Genomic DNA, 19,425 nt, shown 5'->3' on the forward strand with positions numbered 1-19,425 from the left:
AACCATCCTATGCAGCGTGCAGGCGAGCAGGCCCAGCTGCCTGGGAGCCTACCAGCAGAGGTGGCTCTCTATATCTTGAAGCTGGCTGAAGGGAAAGGAGGCTCTGGCTGTTAGAAACTCAGCAGTGGCTGGAGGCATCAAGCAGAAGAGGTGGAAGCAGACCTGTTCTCAGAGACAGAGGTATGTGGTAGCTGAGGGGGTGGAGCTTGCTCTCTGGGGGGATGCCAGTTAACTGGGCATGTGGGATAAGCAAGGGCCAAACAACAAAGCCTTTACTGTATTTTCATAGGCCAGCTAATGTTTACATTTGTGACTTACGAGTTCTTAATGTCAGAATTTTGATTTCATTGGATATTTTGCCCTGACAGTTTTTTAGTCCTAACCACTAGGTTACCCTAAAACTTATACTTGGTATTTTCATCTCCTTGTAGGGATCACAGGTCCATCCTGGTTATTAATTAATGCTAGTTCAGATAATATCTTACGAGGAGTAACTCATGAAAAGTACATCAACTCTGTGAAGTTTGTCTGAGGGCATTCAATATGGCTGCTGATGAGGAGCTTGGTGCTTTAATGTTTAGATGCCTGGTACAGTTATTGGACAAGTGGGGATGGCAGGGAGAGGGTTGAGTGTGGTGCGCATGTTCTTTGGGAGCTGCTGTGGTTTGGCAGGGGGACTTTTTCAGCGCAAAAATGGCAGAAGAGGAAAGCATTAAAATTTTTGTCCTTCTCCATGCTGTTCCCATTCTTATTTGAAAAATAAATTCAGAAGAAACCTTAAAGTGTAGTTGAGCTTTCGGTTCTATTGTGCTATGTCAATTCTGTCACTCTTTGAGACACTAAAGGATTGAACTACTAACCCCTCTGCACACCTACTCCACTCTTGAATAAGTCTTAATGTTTTGTAGACTACCAAGATTGGTTTCAAAAATTAAATTTTGGATGTGGGGAAACAAAAATAATAAGAAGCAAACAAAATGTACTATAAGGCTATCTTAAGGTAATATTTTCTGTTCGCCGTATGCCTTTTGCATATATATTAGGAGAGAGCAATGTCTTAGGGGATAATACACTCAGTTTTTCCATTTGCACCATTCTAGATTGATGTAGAGCCATGTTCATAGAGATGATTGCTGGGGGTAGCTGTAAAATAAACCGATGTCTGGTGATATGATAAGCAAGTATTTATTCTTGCATAGAGGTTTGGGTTTTTTTGGTAGACTAGAGCATATGCCAAACTGGGCTCAAGTCCACGGAAGTATATGCTAGAATAAAAACATTATGGGTGCTACAAGGTTCCTGTTTGTTCTTGCTTATAGAATTATCTTGGGGACAGTGCTGTGGAAAGCTGATTCTGAACACCACATTTTTAAGAAGATGCACCTACATTAAACAATTTGTGAGGGAAGAGCCCGTTTCCTATCATTCTCTTTGAGCATTTATCTTGGCAGCTGGAAAGGAATTCATCAACCCCTTCTGAAAATCTGTGAATGGGTTCATATTCAGCTGCTGTCCGTTGAAGAGCTGTGCTTACTTCTTAATCCAAAGGGTCCTTTTCAGATATGCTGTCCCTTCATAAGCAACGCAGGGGCTTTCTTTTCCCATTCAGATCCAGCCATGTGTGCTCTGTGCTCCCTGTTACCATATTAAAACATCGGAAGAAACTTGGGGTGTGTGTGTGTGTGTGTGCGTGCGTGCGTGCGTGCTGGGGGCAGGCTGCGTATTCAGGCGGACAATTCCACAAGCTGCAGACTAGGCAGCTTTCTTTCGACAGACTAGCCTGAGGAATTTCTGTTGCAAAGGTTTTGATTGTCCAGAGCTCTTGGTCCCTTTTGTGTGTGAAAGGGTGAAAAGTTGTGTTAGGACAAAAGCTGACAAAGTGTTTAATGAAAGCCACAGTTGGCATTAAGAGACATTCCCCAGCTTTTCTCCTCCCCTCCGTCATTCCTTTCCTGCCTCTTTAGTAAAAGGTGCCAAAAGGTTTTGGACACAATTTGCTGATCTTGCAGTGACAGGTAAAATGGCAATGAGCTAACCTGTGGCTTAGTGAACAAAAAGTGGATGGGATGGCATTGTAGGAACATTTATTTATTATGGGCAGGAAGAAGACAACTTCTGAATTTAGAGAAGTCTCCCCCCACCCGGTATTAACTTCTTGATTATCTTCTTCAAGTAGGAATTTAATACATTGTAATAAATGATACATTCAGTACTTTGGATGAATTATAATAGCAGGAATGCGAGGCGCACAGAATGTGAAGTTGTTTCCTACTCTTATTTGCACAGCAAAAAAAAAAAGTTTTACCCTTTTTCAGCTTGCTTGAATCTCTGCATATAGCACTGTTCCCACATTACAGACTTGATTCAGGGGTCTGTTGGCCACCTAAGTCTAGCATTCCCAGGGCAACATTAGACTCCATCTGGGGAGTCCAGTGTTTGCCAGAATTATCTGTCTTTGGTCAAAGCAAGCTTAGATTACTGTAATGTGCTTCATGTAAGGCTCCTTTGAAGACCTCCCAGGAATGTCAGTTGACACAACATGCAGTGGAAAGGCTACAAGAAAGGTTCTAAATCCTGGATGGGCAAATGTTGGGAGATCTTGGAGGGCATTGTTTGAATATGGTGGAATTTGGGACAGATGTGGTGCCATTTCTGGGCAGTACACTAGGCATTTTCCACAATCTCTGTGTTACAGACCGTATTGATTAGGGAAAATTCCTAGAGCATCACAAGGGAGGCCATTTTTGTTCCTTCTCAAGGGTGGGAGATTGGACCTGGGCCCAGGAGATTCCTCACCCGGCCCAGGCAATTGGGAAGCCTAGATGCAAGTAAAACATTGGGTTCCAGGTGCAACTTTAGTAGTTGCTGAATTTGTTCTAGAAAGCCATACATAATCTGGCCTCAGGCTAGCTGATGGGCTGCCTGCTCATAAGGTTTCCATATTTCCACTGGGAGCAAAAGATCAGCCCCCAACGGCTGTTGCCTGCAGAAAAAAAAAGAATTCTTCCATTGCCCAACAGCCAGTGGAAGGGAAAAAAATTAAAAATTGCCATAGGTGTCAGCATGATGTCACGTTCAGGTTCCCCTGAAGTGATGACAGTCCTCTCTAGGAATTGCTTGAATTGTTTTACCTTAGAGTTCTTGGTGATTCCTAGAGAGGCATAACATCACTTTTGGGGGTTTCCTGGAAGTGATATCACACAGTCATCTATGGTGCCCCCTGTGTCTGTCCCCTCCCTCAACTCCTACTGGTTGCCAGGCCTGGCAACCCTACTGTTCCATCCTTTCATTAAAATCTTTCTCACAGACCCTCCTGGGCTCCCCCACCTTCTGATGTTAGGAAGGTGGTGACCAGGGATAGGCTTTTCAGGTGTGGTGCTTGCTACACTGCCACAATTTTCTGTTTCATTTAGTTAATTCATTTTTCTGTGTTCTTGTGGTTTTGGTTCTGACTGACTGGAATCTGAGAAGTTTTGCTGCTGGTGTTTTTACTGTAGGGTTTTCAAAAACATTTTGGGGGAAAGAGCAGGACAAACTTATTTTTAGCAGAATGCAAGAGAGAGCATGTGTTGAATGACAGTGGTGCATCTTTTCTTGCTGTTCTATAGTTCAGTGACAGAACAAATGCTTTGCTTGCAAAAGGTCCCAGTTTCAGTCTTTGGCTTGTCCTATTCAAGGTTATCCAGTAGCAGGGCCAGGGGAGACCCCCCCTTGGGTTGAACCAGACTACAGTAATCCATTTGTGGTTGCTATTGAACCCATCTGAGCAAAGCCTTTGAAAGTTAAGTTGGGGTCTTGGCAGAGTCAGGAGGCCATTCCACAAGGTAGAAATCCAGTACTGAAAAGGCTTTGAAGCAGGTGTAGTCCTCCTGTGCAGAGTTACTCCAATCTAAGCCCATGGAAATCATTGGACAGACAAGAGTGACTCTGCTCGGGATTGCACTGTTAGAATAGTTCTGCTATTCTTGCCCAAGAGTGCCTTACTTTGTGCTCACGTTTGCATTCCTTTTGGGAAAATTGACTTCAGGGCTCATGTGCATTCTGCCTGCCCTTGTCATCTAGTTGACAAGCTCAGGCTTGACTTTGTGGTTTTTGAAGACGGGATTCTTTACCATAACAATCTGGACAAATTGCATTGTTATTCCCCCCCTTTATTAGAACATATTGGCTTAGATTTGAAGTGCCTTGACATTTTTAATCTGTAGTCTGACATCTTTTATTAGATTAGAAAACCCTTTTTGAGTTTTTGTAGCCTATTAAATAGCTGCTGGCTACTGACCCAGAGGGAAAACCTGGCTATCTGGAAACAGTTGTAGGTCACTGAGGACTGTGCAAGGGGTGCTTGTTTATTTCTTGCATTTGATAAGCAGTCATTGAGGTCAGAGATGTGAAATAAACTGAGGTTGTAACTAGTTGGTCCAACAAAAGATATTACTGTAACCTGCTTGGTATCTCATACCGCTGGCTCAGTGTGTTGGCAGTACATTAGCTGATAAGGGTCTCAAGATTTCTAGCTTAGTTGTTTATCCCTTAACCTTGCTCAGCTTTGTAGAGGATACAATCGTTTACACATGGTGTTGGTTGTGTGTGTGGGAGTCTTCCAGAATAGGTCACAACTCCATATTTTTTTTTTGCTGGCATAACCTTCAGTTATGCTGTTACTTGACAGAGGAAGAAGAGGCTGAAGGGTAAATAAGTGGTTAGATTGTAATGGCCCTTTTTCTAATGGAGCTGAAAACATCTGAGACTTGAACCCACCACCTTTTGTTATGGCTGGGCTAGTTCATTGATGTATGTGGGGTGGGGGGAATACTCTGCACTATGGCAATCTGACATTTAGTTGTATTGTTCCAACATTACAAGATGTTAGAGGTGTTTAGTGCTATAGACAGTACAAAACACACAACTTCATGTCAAGTGGTTTTTCTGGTTTAACATTGGCATCTTGTATCTTAGTCTTCGAAGTTTAAAATTTACAACAGAAATATTACGTTTACTTAAACATCGATTCTGTCAGTCTTTGATTTAGTCATATGATGGCCACATTTTGTAACTCAATGGTTGAGCCTACCATATTGCAATTTCTTATCTATAAGACTCATCAAGGCACTCTTTAAAATTCTCTTTGTATATCATGTTCTCATAGCAAGAGTAAGAAGAGAGAGATTATTGGCATTTGTTGTGCTAGACAGAAACTCACACCTGAATCATTTTCCCCCCAGCAAGGGCAGAAATATGAATTACATGATTGTTTTTTTAACCTTAATACATAATAATGGTAAAAATCACGATACCTCAAATTAAAAACAGAGATTTATTTTAGAAAATAATAAACAAAATCCATCCTCATGAACTTATCTGTAAGAACTTTTGCTACTGTAAGGTTTCTACAAAATTATGTTAGTTTTCTGATGAAAATATGCATCTTTTCACTCAAAAGGGCCCCCTTTCTGAAAGATTGGTAGCCACTATAACAACAATTTTCATAAAGGGATCTCCTGAGTAAACTTAATGGTTCTTTTCATTAAATGACCTGGTTTACTTATGAATTTGTGACTGAGTTGAAGATCAATAAGCAGAGAGTGAAACTTAAAGAAATATCAAAGATCAGGATCATGGATCTCCATCATATCATTAAAGCTCAAGCATGAATATCTTTCAAGGGAGATAACATTTTTTTTAGTGTAAAATGTGTTTAAACTTGATGGGAAGCAGTTTCTCCACCAGCTCTGTCTTAGAAGAGTCATTCTAATAAATGTGTTTTCCTTTCTACGTGCTTGCTTTCATTTTGTTTGAACTAATATCTCAGTGCAATCCCAGAATAATTAGGACTACCTAATTTTGAGTGCAGTGACTGTGAAATGCTGATTCTCCTGTCTCTTGTTTTTAACAGAAACTTGAGCCATAACAAGTTGACGGAGATTGATCCTTCTGCCTTCTCTGGGCTGCCAAACCTGCGGGAGGTGTAAGTATTTCTCTAAACCGTTTCAGTCTCTGTCCCCTGCCCCTTCCAATCTTGCTAGGAAGGTGAATGGGAAAATGTATATCGCTTCCTGTGACATGCTTCCATTATACCACTAGGTTGTGTCAGCAGATTAAATCTGAGCTATTGTTTTTCTTTCATACAGTACCGATGTGTTGTCTCTCTCTCTCTCTCTCTCTCTCTCTCTCTCTCTCTCTCTGTGTGTGTGTCTCTCTCTCTTTTTTAATTAAGCAATCAATTAGTAGAACATAACATCTCAAGTAAACTCCAATACAATTATTGGAAATCTTTGGTGTTCTTTCTCTGCACTTCATGTTAGGATTAGCAAGAGTAGTTCAGGTAACCACACCTGGTGAGAAGGATATACTTTCACCCACCAAGGCAGAATGGGCTTGGTAGTGACATTTAATGCTAGTCTGTCCTGAATCTCCCAGAAAAAAGGTGTAGTGTATTTATCAACAGAATAATTACTCAGTTCTCCTCCTGCCTTTTGTTTGCTACCCTGAAGGGCAAATTGAGAGATTTTTGGTTTCATTGATTGGCAGTGGTTGTGGTTATGGGACCCAGTACAAAAAGAAATATAGTTACTTTTTTTTAAGTATTCCAAACTAGTTTCTGTACATTTCTCTTAATACTTCAGCTGTGGCATTCTGTATAGTGAGGACTTTCATCTGTTTTCCTCTTCATAATAACTCCCCCCCCCCCAAATGCTGACCCTGCTGTTGATAGGAGTTCCCTGAGTTCTTCTGTAACAAATTCAGAATCTTACATACTGATACCCAAATGGCCCTAATCTGTGGATACTTAAATATGGAGATTGTAGACATGAATAGATAAGACAGATCTTCCTACATACCTGCAAAATGTCCCAGATTTGCAGAAAAATCTGGAATAAAAAATACATGGGGGGGGGAGGGGGTTTAAAAAAACCCAAATGATAAAAGGAGCACCTGTAGATTTAACCAGATTCCCTCAGTGGCTGTTTCTAGCAACCATAGCAGTATTCCAAGAGAAGGAGGCAGGGCCATTTCCAGGGCTGTTTTGGCCTCTGAGGTAGGACTCATTGGGGCCAGACCCAGAAGCAGCCACCAGACTACTTAATATCACACGACCTGCATGATTCACCCTGCTTACTACGCACCTTGCTTGCATAACTCACCCGGCTTGTTCAAAAGCAGCCTTCCCAAGCCAGTGTACTAGTTAGAGTTTGAGGAGAATCTGGGCAACCCAGGTTCAAATCACCTCGCAGCTATGGGAGCTCTCTGAGTAACTTTGATCCAGTAAAACTATTCTCTGGGTATCCTTTCAGTATACAAACCCTCCCCTTGCTCACTTCCTACTTGTGGTGTGTCAGCATTCTGCAGGCACTAGGAAGGATAGCTTCTTCCTAGAGTTGGGGGAGGGGTGGGGGGTGCATTGAGATGGGAATTGTTTATTACAAACTCAACCTGATTTCAGTTTGGTGTAGTGGTTAAGAGTGGCAAAACTCTAATCTGGAGAACCAAGTTTGATTCTCCGCTCCTCTGCTTGAAGCCATCTGGGTGACCTTTGGTCAGTAACAGCTTCTCAGAGCTCTTTCAGTCCCACCCACCTCACAGGGTGATTGTTGTGAGGATAATAATAACATACTTTGTAAACTTCTCTGAGTGTGTCAGTAAGTTGTCCTGAAGGGTGGTATATAAATCAAATGATATTATCATTATTATTATAGTTGCATTTAGCTATTAAGAGCTGCCTATGTCTTACAGTGAAATTAAGACAAGGGAGCATGTTACCAATTTATTGTTCTTTTATTTTTAAAAATTACCCTGACTCTTCCTTCCTCTTGGACGTCAAGGTGATATTAAAAAAGATAAAACTGACAACACAACAAAGCAACCAGCACTACTCACAGATGGGTCCATAAATACAATTATACCCCTTCTCATATTCTTCAGATTTGTTGTCTGTCAGGTCTGCTGTCATGTGCCAGGAGTTGAGCACCACTCTATTTCACCTCCTAGCTCTACTCCCTTCAGAGCTGGGAGCCCTAGCTGGTATGTCTTTCTTTGTCTCCTCCCTCAAGCTTTCTAAAGGCCCTAGCCATGCCTGGGGCATGCCCAGTGGCCGCCCTATGAAGGTGAGGCCAAGTCCATGACGGACGTATGGCAGCCTTGGAGCAATCTCTCTCCTGTGTCTCCCTTCCCACCACCAGGGTGGAGGCACAGGGTGTGTCCATGGCCCTACTGGACCTGGTGGCTGCTGGATTTGGTGCTATGGGGTGACAAGAAGGAGGGAGATATGGTGTTGACTCCCCCGCCCCCTGACATAGTTCTTTTGAAGGTTACTGGGTTTTTTTCCTATGAGAAGGGAACATTAGAGCAGGTTTTGTATGCCAAAAGTCTCAGGTTCTGTCCCTGGCATCTGTAGTGACAGGCAGTATTGGGAAATGCTCTTGTGTGCTAAAAGTCATTTCTAGTCAGTCTGGACAATATTGATGTGAATGGACCTTGGGCTTGGCTGTGTTTATTAAGGCAGCTTAATCTGTGCATATATATTCCGTTGGACCACCTGAGAGCGCACAGGGCTTTTGATCAGAACAGAGAGCAGCATTCAGGGGACCTGCCTATTATTGGAAGTAGAAAGAACTATCAGCCGCATCCAAGAATAGGAGCTCAGTGCATGTGTAGGGCGCCTGACTGTACTCATCAAGCTTTAAATGATCAGCATTTGATAATTTCATTTATTGGCCAAGATAAAAAAGTAAACAAAAATAGTTTGTCTTGGTTACTTTTTATAGCGAGAACAGCAGTCAATGTACTGGGTCAATTGCTTTTGCATCTGGTTGGGAGCTTCCTTCAAAAAAAAAAGTGAGTACAAGTTGTAGCAACTTCAGTTGAAGCTCTCTTTGTAACTCTTTGATCTCGCTATTCTATGTGGTATGAAGGGGAGGTGGGAGAGCTACTCAGTATAAAATATTTACAGCCCATTTGTCAGCGAATGTCATGCTGAAATGGATCCTGCTCAAAAAATAGCACAGTTCTCTCTTGAGGATTCGCTGAAAGGCACTTAGTTTTTTTCTGCCCTTTTTTTGTAAAAAGGGAGATGTTTGGGAAAAGAGCCTTACTCAATTTACCATTCTCTTATTTCATACAAAAACAATAGCAGAATATCAAATACATTTTATGATCAAGTACGAGTTCTTTTTCAAGTTACAAAACAGAACACAAGGTTTGAGTGGCAAACAGGAGCAGGGCCTTCTTAGGCTAGAAATACATTTTGGGGTGTGGGGTGGGGGTGGATTACTGGAGAACGGTACCCCATGTTTGGTCCTCCCCCTCCCATAACATTCAGAATCACTTAACCAGCATCATGACATTGCCACCTTGCAATTTCACCATTCACTACCTGTTGCAACATGGGGTTAAGTATTGTAAATGTTACAGAGACTAGTGAAAAAAACTACACAGGGATGCAGTTTTCAGCAGTATCCCTGCAATATGCAGACCATGTAGTTTAACCTTGCTTTGCTTATGCAACTGCACTTACTTGCTTGACTTTATCTGTAACTGTAGTAGCACTTTCTATAGCCTTGTATTAGATAATGTTTGGCTGTACTTTTTCAGAAGAAAAAGAATGAGATGTGAGCAGTATATTTCTGTTATGACAATGAGCTGGTGTAATAAAGAACATTGTAAAAATTACTAAAATAATTTACCGGTTTTGGGACACGTAGGAAGAATTTTATATAATTTTGTGCTAACCAAATTAGACAGATACCTTTGCATTACATGCAGGTTTTCGTTACAGTTGTCAGAAACATAACGAAAGTCCTGGTTATGCAGAAATCGAATAAAATAATAAAGATGTGATAACGCAGATGCTTCAGAAAAAGTGTAAATAGGGTGAAGAATTATACTCAACAAGTGTAACAGTATCTGCAGCAGGTTAATAAATGTGCTTTAATGAACCATGTCTTAAAGTGACAATCAAACCTGCTAGGAGGTAGATAACTTAATCTAAAATATTGGGCTGAAATCAATTAAATGCCCTCAACTTTCTTTTGACATCTGTTTTGATGTAGATGTACTTAAGTAACATTTGTTTCAGTCACTTCAAATTGAGAATAATCGATTTATTGCATGTTACTAAATGTCTTTAACGTGGATCCACCAGAGTATTTGCATGGATGGAAGGATTTCTAACAGTGGAGCACAACTTTCTCTCCTTTCCCCTCCCAGTGTAACCTAAAATGCTCTCCCCCCAGTGCTGTTCTTGGGGAACAGGGAACCTCCCCCCCAGGAATGGCATTTTGCAGCCAGAGTCAGGAAGTGAGAAAGTTGCCCTCTGAATAGAAATCTGTCGATCTGTGGAAATGCTGTGGTGGATTCAAGCCTAAGAGTTGTTCTAGAGATTGACTGGTGGCCCATCCTCAGAATATTTTCTCCATCAGCTCTCTCCCTTGGGCACCAACAGTTAATTTATTTTTGTGTATATCCTGGCTTTTCCTAAATGGGCTCAAGTCACTTCACAAAAGGAGATCCAAAGACATCCATAGCAATAATAAAATAGTCAACACTGAAAAAAAATCCACAACACTTAATCCACTCACAGATCTTCAGTCACTGAGATGCCATGGGAACACCAAGATACAATGTCTTCACACCTCAGTATTTCAGATTTATCTTTTTATTCGAATAATTTTAGAAAATTCCCATATTGCTTAAATGTGTTGTTGGAACTAAACATTAGCATTTACGTATATCTTACACACAAACATGTACTGGGTTGATGCTGGTTAATTTTACACTATGGATATGAATTATACTAGATAAATATAAATGTATACATTATTGCTTATACTGTTCACTTTCTTAAAAACTGAAGAGTTTCTGGCATAAGAAATTTGCTAGAATTTTGTTTTCCTCCATTTCTTTCTTTTTTTTACATTCTTCTCCCCTGAACAAATTGTAGAACAAAATGGCTTTTAAACTTTTCTGAAAATGTTTTATCAGTGAGGTTTATCAGTGAGACCCAATCATATATTTCCTTAGTGGATTTAGAAGCCCCTGTCGTGTCCTGAGGCAAGAAGAAACAGTCTTTGCTGTAAATTTTTGGCTCTTCAACTGCTGGTTGAGAGGGTGGCGGGCATACAAGAAGGGCAGGAAATTAGACAGTTTTCAAGCAGCCAGACAAGTAACTGTTATTATGGTAATTAATTGGCTCATTCAACATGCAAACAAGGGAGCTTCAAACCACGAAGGGAGCCTGTAAGTGACCCAGATCTGCTTTCACTCAGTGAGAGAATTCAAACATTCTGCCATTGAGAGGGATGTGTTTTTGTATCTGATAGCATAGCCAATGTAACAGAAAGAAGGAAAGCTGCCATACAACTGTCTGTGCTCCTTGGAAAGGATTGTATATACAAATGTCCAAGTGTGTCTCCTGGACATTTCTTTTAAGTTATCTGGTTTGATTTGGTTTGAATGCGAGGGCTTTAAACCGTTTCCAGAGTATTATTTTCTTAATGGAACTTAAATATCTGAACTCTCTTCTCTCCCTTAGCAGAAGCAATGAAGTATTTGACACACTTCTTCATCCACTTCCCAAGAGGGAAGCTCATGTTTCCAGGGCAGTACAAATCAGGCTGCTGTAATCTTTGCTGGGGCGCCCTGTCCTGAAATTGAGCTCTTACTGCAGTGGCCGGGGCTACGTCTGTTGAACGGACTGTTAGCAAAGGGGGTCAGAACTGCAAAAGATACGTTTCTTGTGGCAGCTGCAACAAGACAACAGCTTAGAATTGGCAAGGCATTAAACAGATGCCCTGGATCTAGGCAGTGTCCCTTAGTACTAGTAAATATGATTTGAATCATAGAGTTGGGAGTGGTCTTACAGACCATCTAGTCCATCTTATTGAAATCTACCCACTTTTCCACTATGTTCAGATCTCATTGAATTCTATTTAATTTAATGAGTAGTCCCTTCACACCCTCATCTAGATCCTTTATAAAAATATTGAAAAGCACTGGGCCCAGAACCAAGCCCTGTGGCACCCCACTGGACACCAGTCTGATGTGATGCTATTGACAACTACTCTTTGGATGGTTTGTATCCATAGTGGGGGCATCAGGGTGAAACTATAGGGTGAATGCTCAGGGCCCTAGCCACCCAGACTCAATAGGGCCCTCCCAAATGCAGGTTAGGAAGCTCTGTCTAGTTCACTTCTATCTTTATTTCTCTACTTCTTTCCCCCAAATGGCTGATATTAATGGGGGCCCTCTTACCCAGTCTAAAATTATTTAATTGCACCACCATATAATGTTCACACAATTTTTAAAAAATCAAAATTCTTGACTGATTTGGGACCGGTACCTATTAAGTACATTTACTTATATATATTTTTCATTTGCTTGTGCTGGTTGCTGGAAAATGACCCCCAACTTCTGAGACTTAACGAGGCATTGTGTGCAACCTATTTTTGCCTGATTGGACCTATTAACAATGGACAAGATTCAGGAAAAGTTCATTAGACTTCTAAAAGGAGGGAGGACATAATCCACAATAAATCTGATTCTAAGATGAACTCAGGGTCTGGTGGAATAGTACGTGCTTGTATGGTGCACTGAATACTTACGGTGTTACTTATCTTCACAAAATTTATACCCCACTTTTCTGTTCTCTTCCAGTTCACCATGATAGTTGACAGATTAAAAACATATATAATAAAAACAAGATCTTAAAAGTTATCAACCCCAAGCAAAACCTATTGCTGTTCTTGTTGCTAATGGCTTTGTCATGCCTCACAGTGGTGGTAATAATTGCTGATATCTGTGCCAGGAATGAATGCCACCAGTGACATGCCGATGTCACAGATGGGTTGCGTGTGCCTGCGATCAGTTCAGGAGCAGCACTCAGGAGCTATGCGTGTGTCTCATGAGTTGAAGTTTGGCCACCCTTGGCATGGCTCTGGCATAAGCTGCTGTTCCATAAATAAGCGTTAGCAATAACTAAAGCAGGCAAGGAATGTGCAGCTGGGTTTCTGTTGCAAGTGTTCTTGGCAGAGACTTGGCTGGAAAGTCACAAAGATACAGGAAGCATTGAACAGATACCAGAATTCTTATTATCCGGAAAAATGTAACTCAGGTTATTAAGGGTGACAGATAATGACTTCATCTGTACAAAAAACAACTTACCTAAAATGTCCAAGTTGATGCACTTCAGTTTTGCTTTTAAAAAAATTTGCTGGTGTAACGGGCTGGTTTTTTTTCTTCTAGGCGACTGAGTAACAATGAGCTGACAGCCATTCCATCCCTAGGAGCAACGTCTTCCAACATCACCTCCCTGTACCTGTAAGTTCCAGTTGGTTGATTTTTATTTTTTCAGGATTCTGCATAGTATACATGCATAATCCTTATTATGGTTCTATCTAACCATCACATTTGTACCCCACCTTCCTCTAAGGAACTTTGAGTGGCATATATGCCCCATTTTGACCTCGCAACAATTCTGTTTGCTAGATCAGGCAACAAGAGAGGACTGACTTAAAGTCACCCAGTGAGTTCCATAGGAGGATATGGGTTTCAAGTCAGGCTTTGCCAATCCTAGTCCAAGGCTACAGTGCACTGCCTCTGTCTTATGTGTAGTTTCTCCTATTTGCATTCATATCAGCAAGCTGGAAAATTATAGAAAACTTAGAATCAGAAAGAAGAGTGGTTTATATGCTTTTCCATGGTGTTTTTTAGTTACCTCTAGCACCTCATAAGAAGAAGGATCCGTGTTCTGTGGTCAGTTCATCTCAAACTGCTGTTGAGAGAAATGCTTCTAAGATTATTTCAGAATCCTAAGAATGCAGGATTTGCAGACAGTAACTTGTTCATCTAGCCAATTAAACAGTTAAATTGTGCTATTGAGCTTGCAATGATAAATATGTCCCTAAAGCCGAAGTTCAAGCAGGGCACTGTCTGTAAGGGAGAGACTGTCTGTAATGGATTTGTGCCTGACTTCTTTGGGTAAACAATGCAGTGTTTCAGCTTATCCCAAGTGCCAAATGTTTACTCCAAAGACAAAGAAGAATCATGGCAGCCTTGTCTATGGGAAAAAGCCCTTGCTGCTATGCACACCTGTGCCAGTTGCCTGTCATCTGCCTTGAGATTACATCCCGGGTTGGAAAAACAGTTGCAGTCAGTACCTAATCCGAAGCAGTTCCACTGCTTCTCTACCAAAGGTAGGAAATATAGCATTACTAAACTTGTCACCCCTTCCTCAGCTTGGGCGGCTTCAGCAAATATGAGGAAGATTCTGATTTCAAAGTGCCTTGTACCCGTTGACATTGATATCTACAAAATCCAGCAGGCCATTATGTGCTCAAAGTGACTTTATGGGAACCTTGTTGTCTTGGCACAAGCACCGAGTCCTTCCACGTGAGGGCAAGTAGTCAGTTGGCAAATCAAAGGACTTCTGCTGTTGCTGTGTCTTTCTTATTAGGGGTCTGCACCAGGTATTTTTGGACAGGAAATAATTTATTGGTATTTTTCAGGTATATTTCAGTCAGCCGAAACAGTATTTGGGTTACCAGAACTTGATTCCTGAAAATTCTTGGAAATGGTTGGGAATATCTTTAAGGCTCCCGGCACTGTTTTTCTCCCACTTCTCAGGGATCCCGGGTGATAGGAGAGGGGGAGAAGGAGGAAGCTGTCCCAGGTAATAAGAACAGACTTTAGAGGGGTCTCTTGAACTGTCTGCCCCATCACGATGATTTTCACATCCCTCCACGAGAGCTAACTATGTGTTCAGGTTTTTAGTGAGTTGGTTATGGGTTTCCAGGACCCAGCTTGGGTTTCTTGCATCTGCATAGCAGCTGCGGGGAATGACTTTGTAAAAATAAATGAAAGCCCAAATCAGAACACTGCTGTGGGGGGAGGAAGGGCTCCTGCCTTCCCTCCCAAACTGTTTTTCCACACTGAAAAAGCACTGAGAGGTTATTTCCTTTTTGCTGCTTCACATGGAGTATTCTGCACATGGGCAAAAGAAGATAAAAGCTTGACTCCATTTCAGAGCTCGACTTCTTAGAGTGTGGTGCTGCTTGCTGGTGCTGCTCTGGCCACCTATAGATTCCTGCTGCCAGCCTGGGAAGACCTTCTAGTTCTCTGTTTACTGAACGTTTTCATGACTGGTGGAATTTATTTCAAAACTTTACTTCAAGATTTTTCTGATTTCTTTTGGGGTGGCTGGAGGTTGTAGTGGGAGGGAGTCTGCCTTTTTTCTTTCTAGTTCTTTTAAACAGTTTTCTTTGCTTTTGTTTTGTGGTTTCATGGAGTTTCGAGGTGTTCCTGTTGCAGCAGGTTCAGAAGAAATTTTTTAATTATGTTTTAGTAACAGTTAACTGTAAGTGAGGATTTAGGGTATTTTAAGAAACACATGGTTGGTTTGGCTGGATTCTCTGTTAGTTCCGTTGGGCTTGTTGTTCTATTTGCATTTAGAGGCTTTTGGCCAGTGGTTGCTCTTGTGTGTTTGGCTATTGGGTGCTATGAATTTTGTTCCTCGCAGGAAACAATGGAGACAAGAAGGATGGCTGGGGGTACCTTATTTCGGAGCCAGTAGAATTGGACACCTTGATCCAATTCACTTGAAACTTGGAGGGCGGTGCTTAGTGGAGAGGCAGCATTAGATCCTCTGAAAACTTGCTGTCATCAAGTTGAAAAACAACCCTCCCATGTCCTCTGTAGGGAATAATGGAACCCAAATAATCCAGAATCCTGGGAAATAATCCAGATCCTGAAGAGCCCTGAATACTAGAGTTTATGCTCTTCCTGAAATCTGAATCCAGAAAATACTGGGGTTTTAAAAGATGCACATCCTTATTTCTAATGCTATCGTTGCTAGTGTTCTGAAGTGGTTGGATATAAGGTGATTTTACTACTTTTTAGTGCAGGTAGCTATTACGTGTTTTGGTTTTATCTTTTATGTAGTGGTGGGTTGCACATTTAGCATTATTTTTTAAAATATACCAGAGAATTATAATCTGCTTTCAGAATATAGTGGTATAGAAACAGCCTAAAGACATAAATATGTAAATTGTAAGCCTCAGACGCTGGCTCAGAGGGCAAGAAATTGAGTCATGCTAACTGAAGGCAGATGAACCCCTTTGGCATGCAGGGTCTGCATAGGTGATTAATTGAGCTCAAATATAAGGACAAGGCAGCTGCCTTCTTCCTGGCTAGTTAGGGGGAAGTGAATGACTCCTTAGATGAGAATGGGATAACTAAACAGAAATTCATCAGGAGAAGTCAAGCTTGTGTCCCTCATTAAAAAGATGAGGCAATATAAAGAACAGCTGGGGAGGATGCTGTAGACTTTAGAGGCTGAATCAGACATACTAGCAAGGTTTGAGAGCAACGTCTATTATGCTAGATTAAAATTGCTCTTACTTGTTAATGTATATATTTCATTTTTATTCTGCCCTTCCTCCAAGGAGCTCAGGGTGGCCAATGCAGTTCTTGTTCCTCCATTTTATCCTCACAGCAGTCCTGTGAGGTAAATTAGGTTGAGAGAAAATGACTAGGCCGGAGTTGCCCATTGACTTTCCTGTCAGGTGGGAATTTGAAGCTAGCTGTCCTCAGGCCTAGTCTTGAACTCTAACCACTATACCACACTAACTCACTACATGGTTTGCAGAGTGTGACAGGCCACAAGTAGCCACAGCCAGCCTCATCCCGGTATATCCTGAGAAGAATATTCAAGAAGTTCAAATTTCAGATGTCTACTTAATGAGAAATTATCCAGTATTTCACATTCTTGATGGGCTATGGAAGGGGAATGAAAGAAGAATTGTTTCATCGAGTTACTGACAGAAAGAGGAGAAAAATAGGATTTTTTGAGCACAAAGTATGCTTTGGGAATGACTGTGGTAAACTATCAGGTTATGGTGGCAATGTACTGGTTTCTGTGAGAGAAACTTTGTGCCATCTCTGACTTACTTAGAGAGAAGAACACACTAGGTGGCAATTTTGCTGGATGCATCAGAACAAGCAGATGTGGTGAAACGTGCCCTGGACCATGTAGTACGATCCAGAACAGCTGGGGTTGTTTTTCGGGACACAAGTTTGGCTTCACTTGACTTGAGAACCATGAAAAGATTAAGGTTCTGTATTTGAGCAAGAAGTGCCTTTTCAACTCTGGAACTGACTGCTCCTTGAGAAAATTAAGGACACACGCTAGATGACCAGATGTGCATCACAGCAGATGGCATTTTACAATACACTGAAACATATTCCTTTTTTTACTGGAATTCACACTTTGGCCATGTCCATATTCGTACCAGATGGAACTAGAGATGGGCGAACTCCCCCACCCCCAGCTCTCCTCTGACTCAACATCAGCCAGACCAAGCTATTTGCAAAGAACTCGGCAAGTTCATTATATCGTGAATTTGTTACCAAGCACGGCAAGATCTCTAACAGTGCAGCATGCCAAATGATACCTCCTAAAGTTCTGGGTACGTTGTTCCCCAAAGAAGTCATCCCTCTTGTCTTTGAGCTCAATCCAACTTATCTGCCTCACTATTTGAGAATGATGTGGGGTGTCAGGTTGCTGCCCCTCCATCCTTCCTATCCTTTCCCTTCCCTTCCTGCCTCTTCCATTCTCTTTTCTCTCCATTCTCTCCTGCCTCTTCCATTCTCTTTTCCTGTCCTAAATGGTTCAGACACATAGCATCTGTGGTGCCCAGTGCGTTCTGGGAACTGTATTTCCCAGAATGCACAAAACGCTTGGATGCATTGCTCTCAGATCTTTCTGGCTGCCATGGCTGTTATGTGCTGGAGGCAGAGGAGAGGCAGCAAGAGTTTTCCTGCGTCTTAGCTGTGTCCTGGCACCAGCACATCACTTCTCAGCAGCAAGGCAGATGTTGGGGTGGGAAGATGGGGGGGAGTATTTATTTGGCTTGGATTTACCACCCAAGCTAAAAAATAATTTAGCAGCTGTGAGACTTGCTTCAGTTTGGAGCCAGACTTTCTGAGCTGCTGAAACTCATGCTCCAAGCTAGAGAAGGACACTCTTTGAAGAGATCAATTCCTCAAGAAGTCTAAGAGGAAACTGGACGCAACAGCAAAATCCTCTCATTCGTCCTGGAGGATGGGAATCTGATATACTTCACAGAACTGTCCCATCCACCCAACTTCCTTAAGTTTTCTCCCATAGTTGACAATATGTTACTTGGAACAGCTGGGGACAGGAAAACCATCTTGGGAGCTATAGTTCCACCCTTCCCTGTCTCAAACAATCCATAACTTGGAGAAAGCTCTGAAAGAAGAGCAAGAAGAATGATCACCAGTGGAAAGGATTACAGATTTTTACTCAGCAGCATTGACAGAGAGGACAGAAACAAGTGTCCGTCAGGGACATGAGAAGGCTTTGAAAAATTTATCAAGAAGAGTAGGTTGAGTGGTTTGAGAGACATTTACCTCTTGCTAGAGGAATATGTGTATGTTTCATCAGCCTTGATCCTTAATCATGTGTACTTCTACATAATCATTATCCCCTACCCATTATTGTACACTTGGCATCTTATGTATTAATTATGTGATCTACCTCCCATGCCAGAAGATGCAGTTGTTCCTGAGCCAGGATAAGCAGGTATTGATCAGTCCCTTAAAGGAGTGGTAGATGAGATCTTGGAATCACTGTGAATACAGAAAAGTTCATATTGTAACTGAAGCTGCTGTACCTATCACATATGTCAGCTGAGCCTTAATACTGGTTCACAATATGGTACAGGAGAGAAAATCCTGAATTGGTACACCTTCCCACCATGAAATAGAAAGTGTGGTATGGTTGAAAGTCTGCATGTGTACATTTCTACATGCATATACCATGCCATCTCTAGTTGAACTGGTGGCAATTTTTGGTTGTTCAGATTTTTTTTCACCCTGCTTTTCTACCTAGTGGGAACCCAGAGAATCTTACAACATCATTCTTCCTCTTCCATTTTATCCTTGCCACAAGGGTAGGTAGGCTGTGAGGTAGGTTAGGTTGAGAGAGAAAGAAAAACTAGCCCAAGATCACCCGGTAAGCTTCCATGGTGGAGCAAATATTCTAACCTGGTCTCCTAGATTCTAGTCAGATAGCTTTGGGATGCTTTTGCTCTTGTTATGTTTGTCATTCTACTCTTCTTATTAGTCACTTTGCACATTTGTTTGCTATACAAAGGTACTTTCTCTGAAGAGAAATCAACTGGTAGGTACATCTTATGAAGAGAGCTCTGGTTCTCGAAAGCTTAGGCTACAATAAAGTTGGTTAGTCTTAAAGGTGCTACTGGACTCTTCTATTTTGCAACTACAGACTAACACGGCTACGTCCTCTGGATATGCAACTGGTAGGTGTAAGTGAATGCTGTTATTAAAAGGGCAAAGCTCTAAAGAGGATAATTCTATCAGGGCGTAATTGTTGGCCTTGTTGCTTATCTCTCA

The 19,425-nt window shown here is 41.6% G+C and overlaps 1 protein-coding gene across 1 annotated transcript in view; it reads left to right on the plus strand.

Annotated features, from left to right (window-relative positions):
• Window positions 1-19,425, plus strand: part of LRIG1 (leucine rich repeats and immunoglobulin like domains 1) — a 144,689-nt gene that overhangs the window by 45,578 nt on the left and 79,686 nt on the right. The window contains exons 2-3 of the mRNA XM_054975670.1: window positions 5,894-5,965; window positions 13,237-13,311. Coding sequence (XP_054831645.1) covers window positions 5,894-5,965; window positions 13,237-13,311 — 147 coding nt within the window. The remainder of the gene's footprint in view (window positions 1-5,893; window positions 5,966-13,236; window positions 13,312-19,425) is intronic.

Source organism: Eublepharis macularius, chromosome 4 (genome assembly GCF_028583425.1).
Source record: "Eublepharis macularius isolate TG4126 chromosome 4, MPM_Emac_v1.0, whole genome shotgun sequence".
Classification (NCBI taxonomy): Eukaryota; Metazoa; Chordata; class Lepidosauria; order Squamata; family Eublepharidae; genus Eublepharis; species Eublepharis macularius.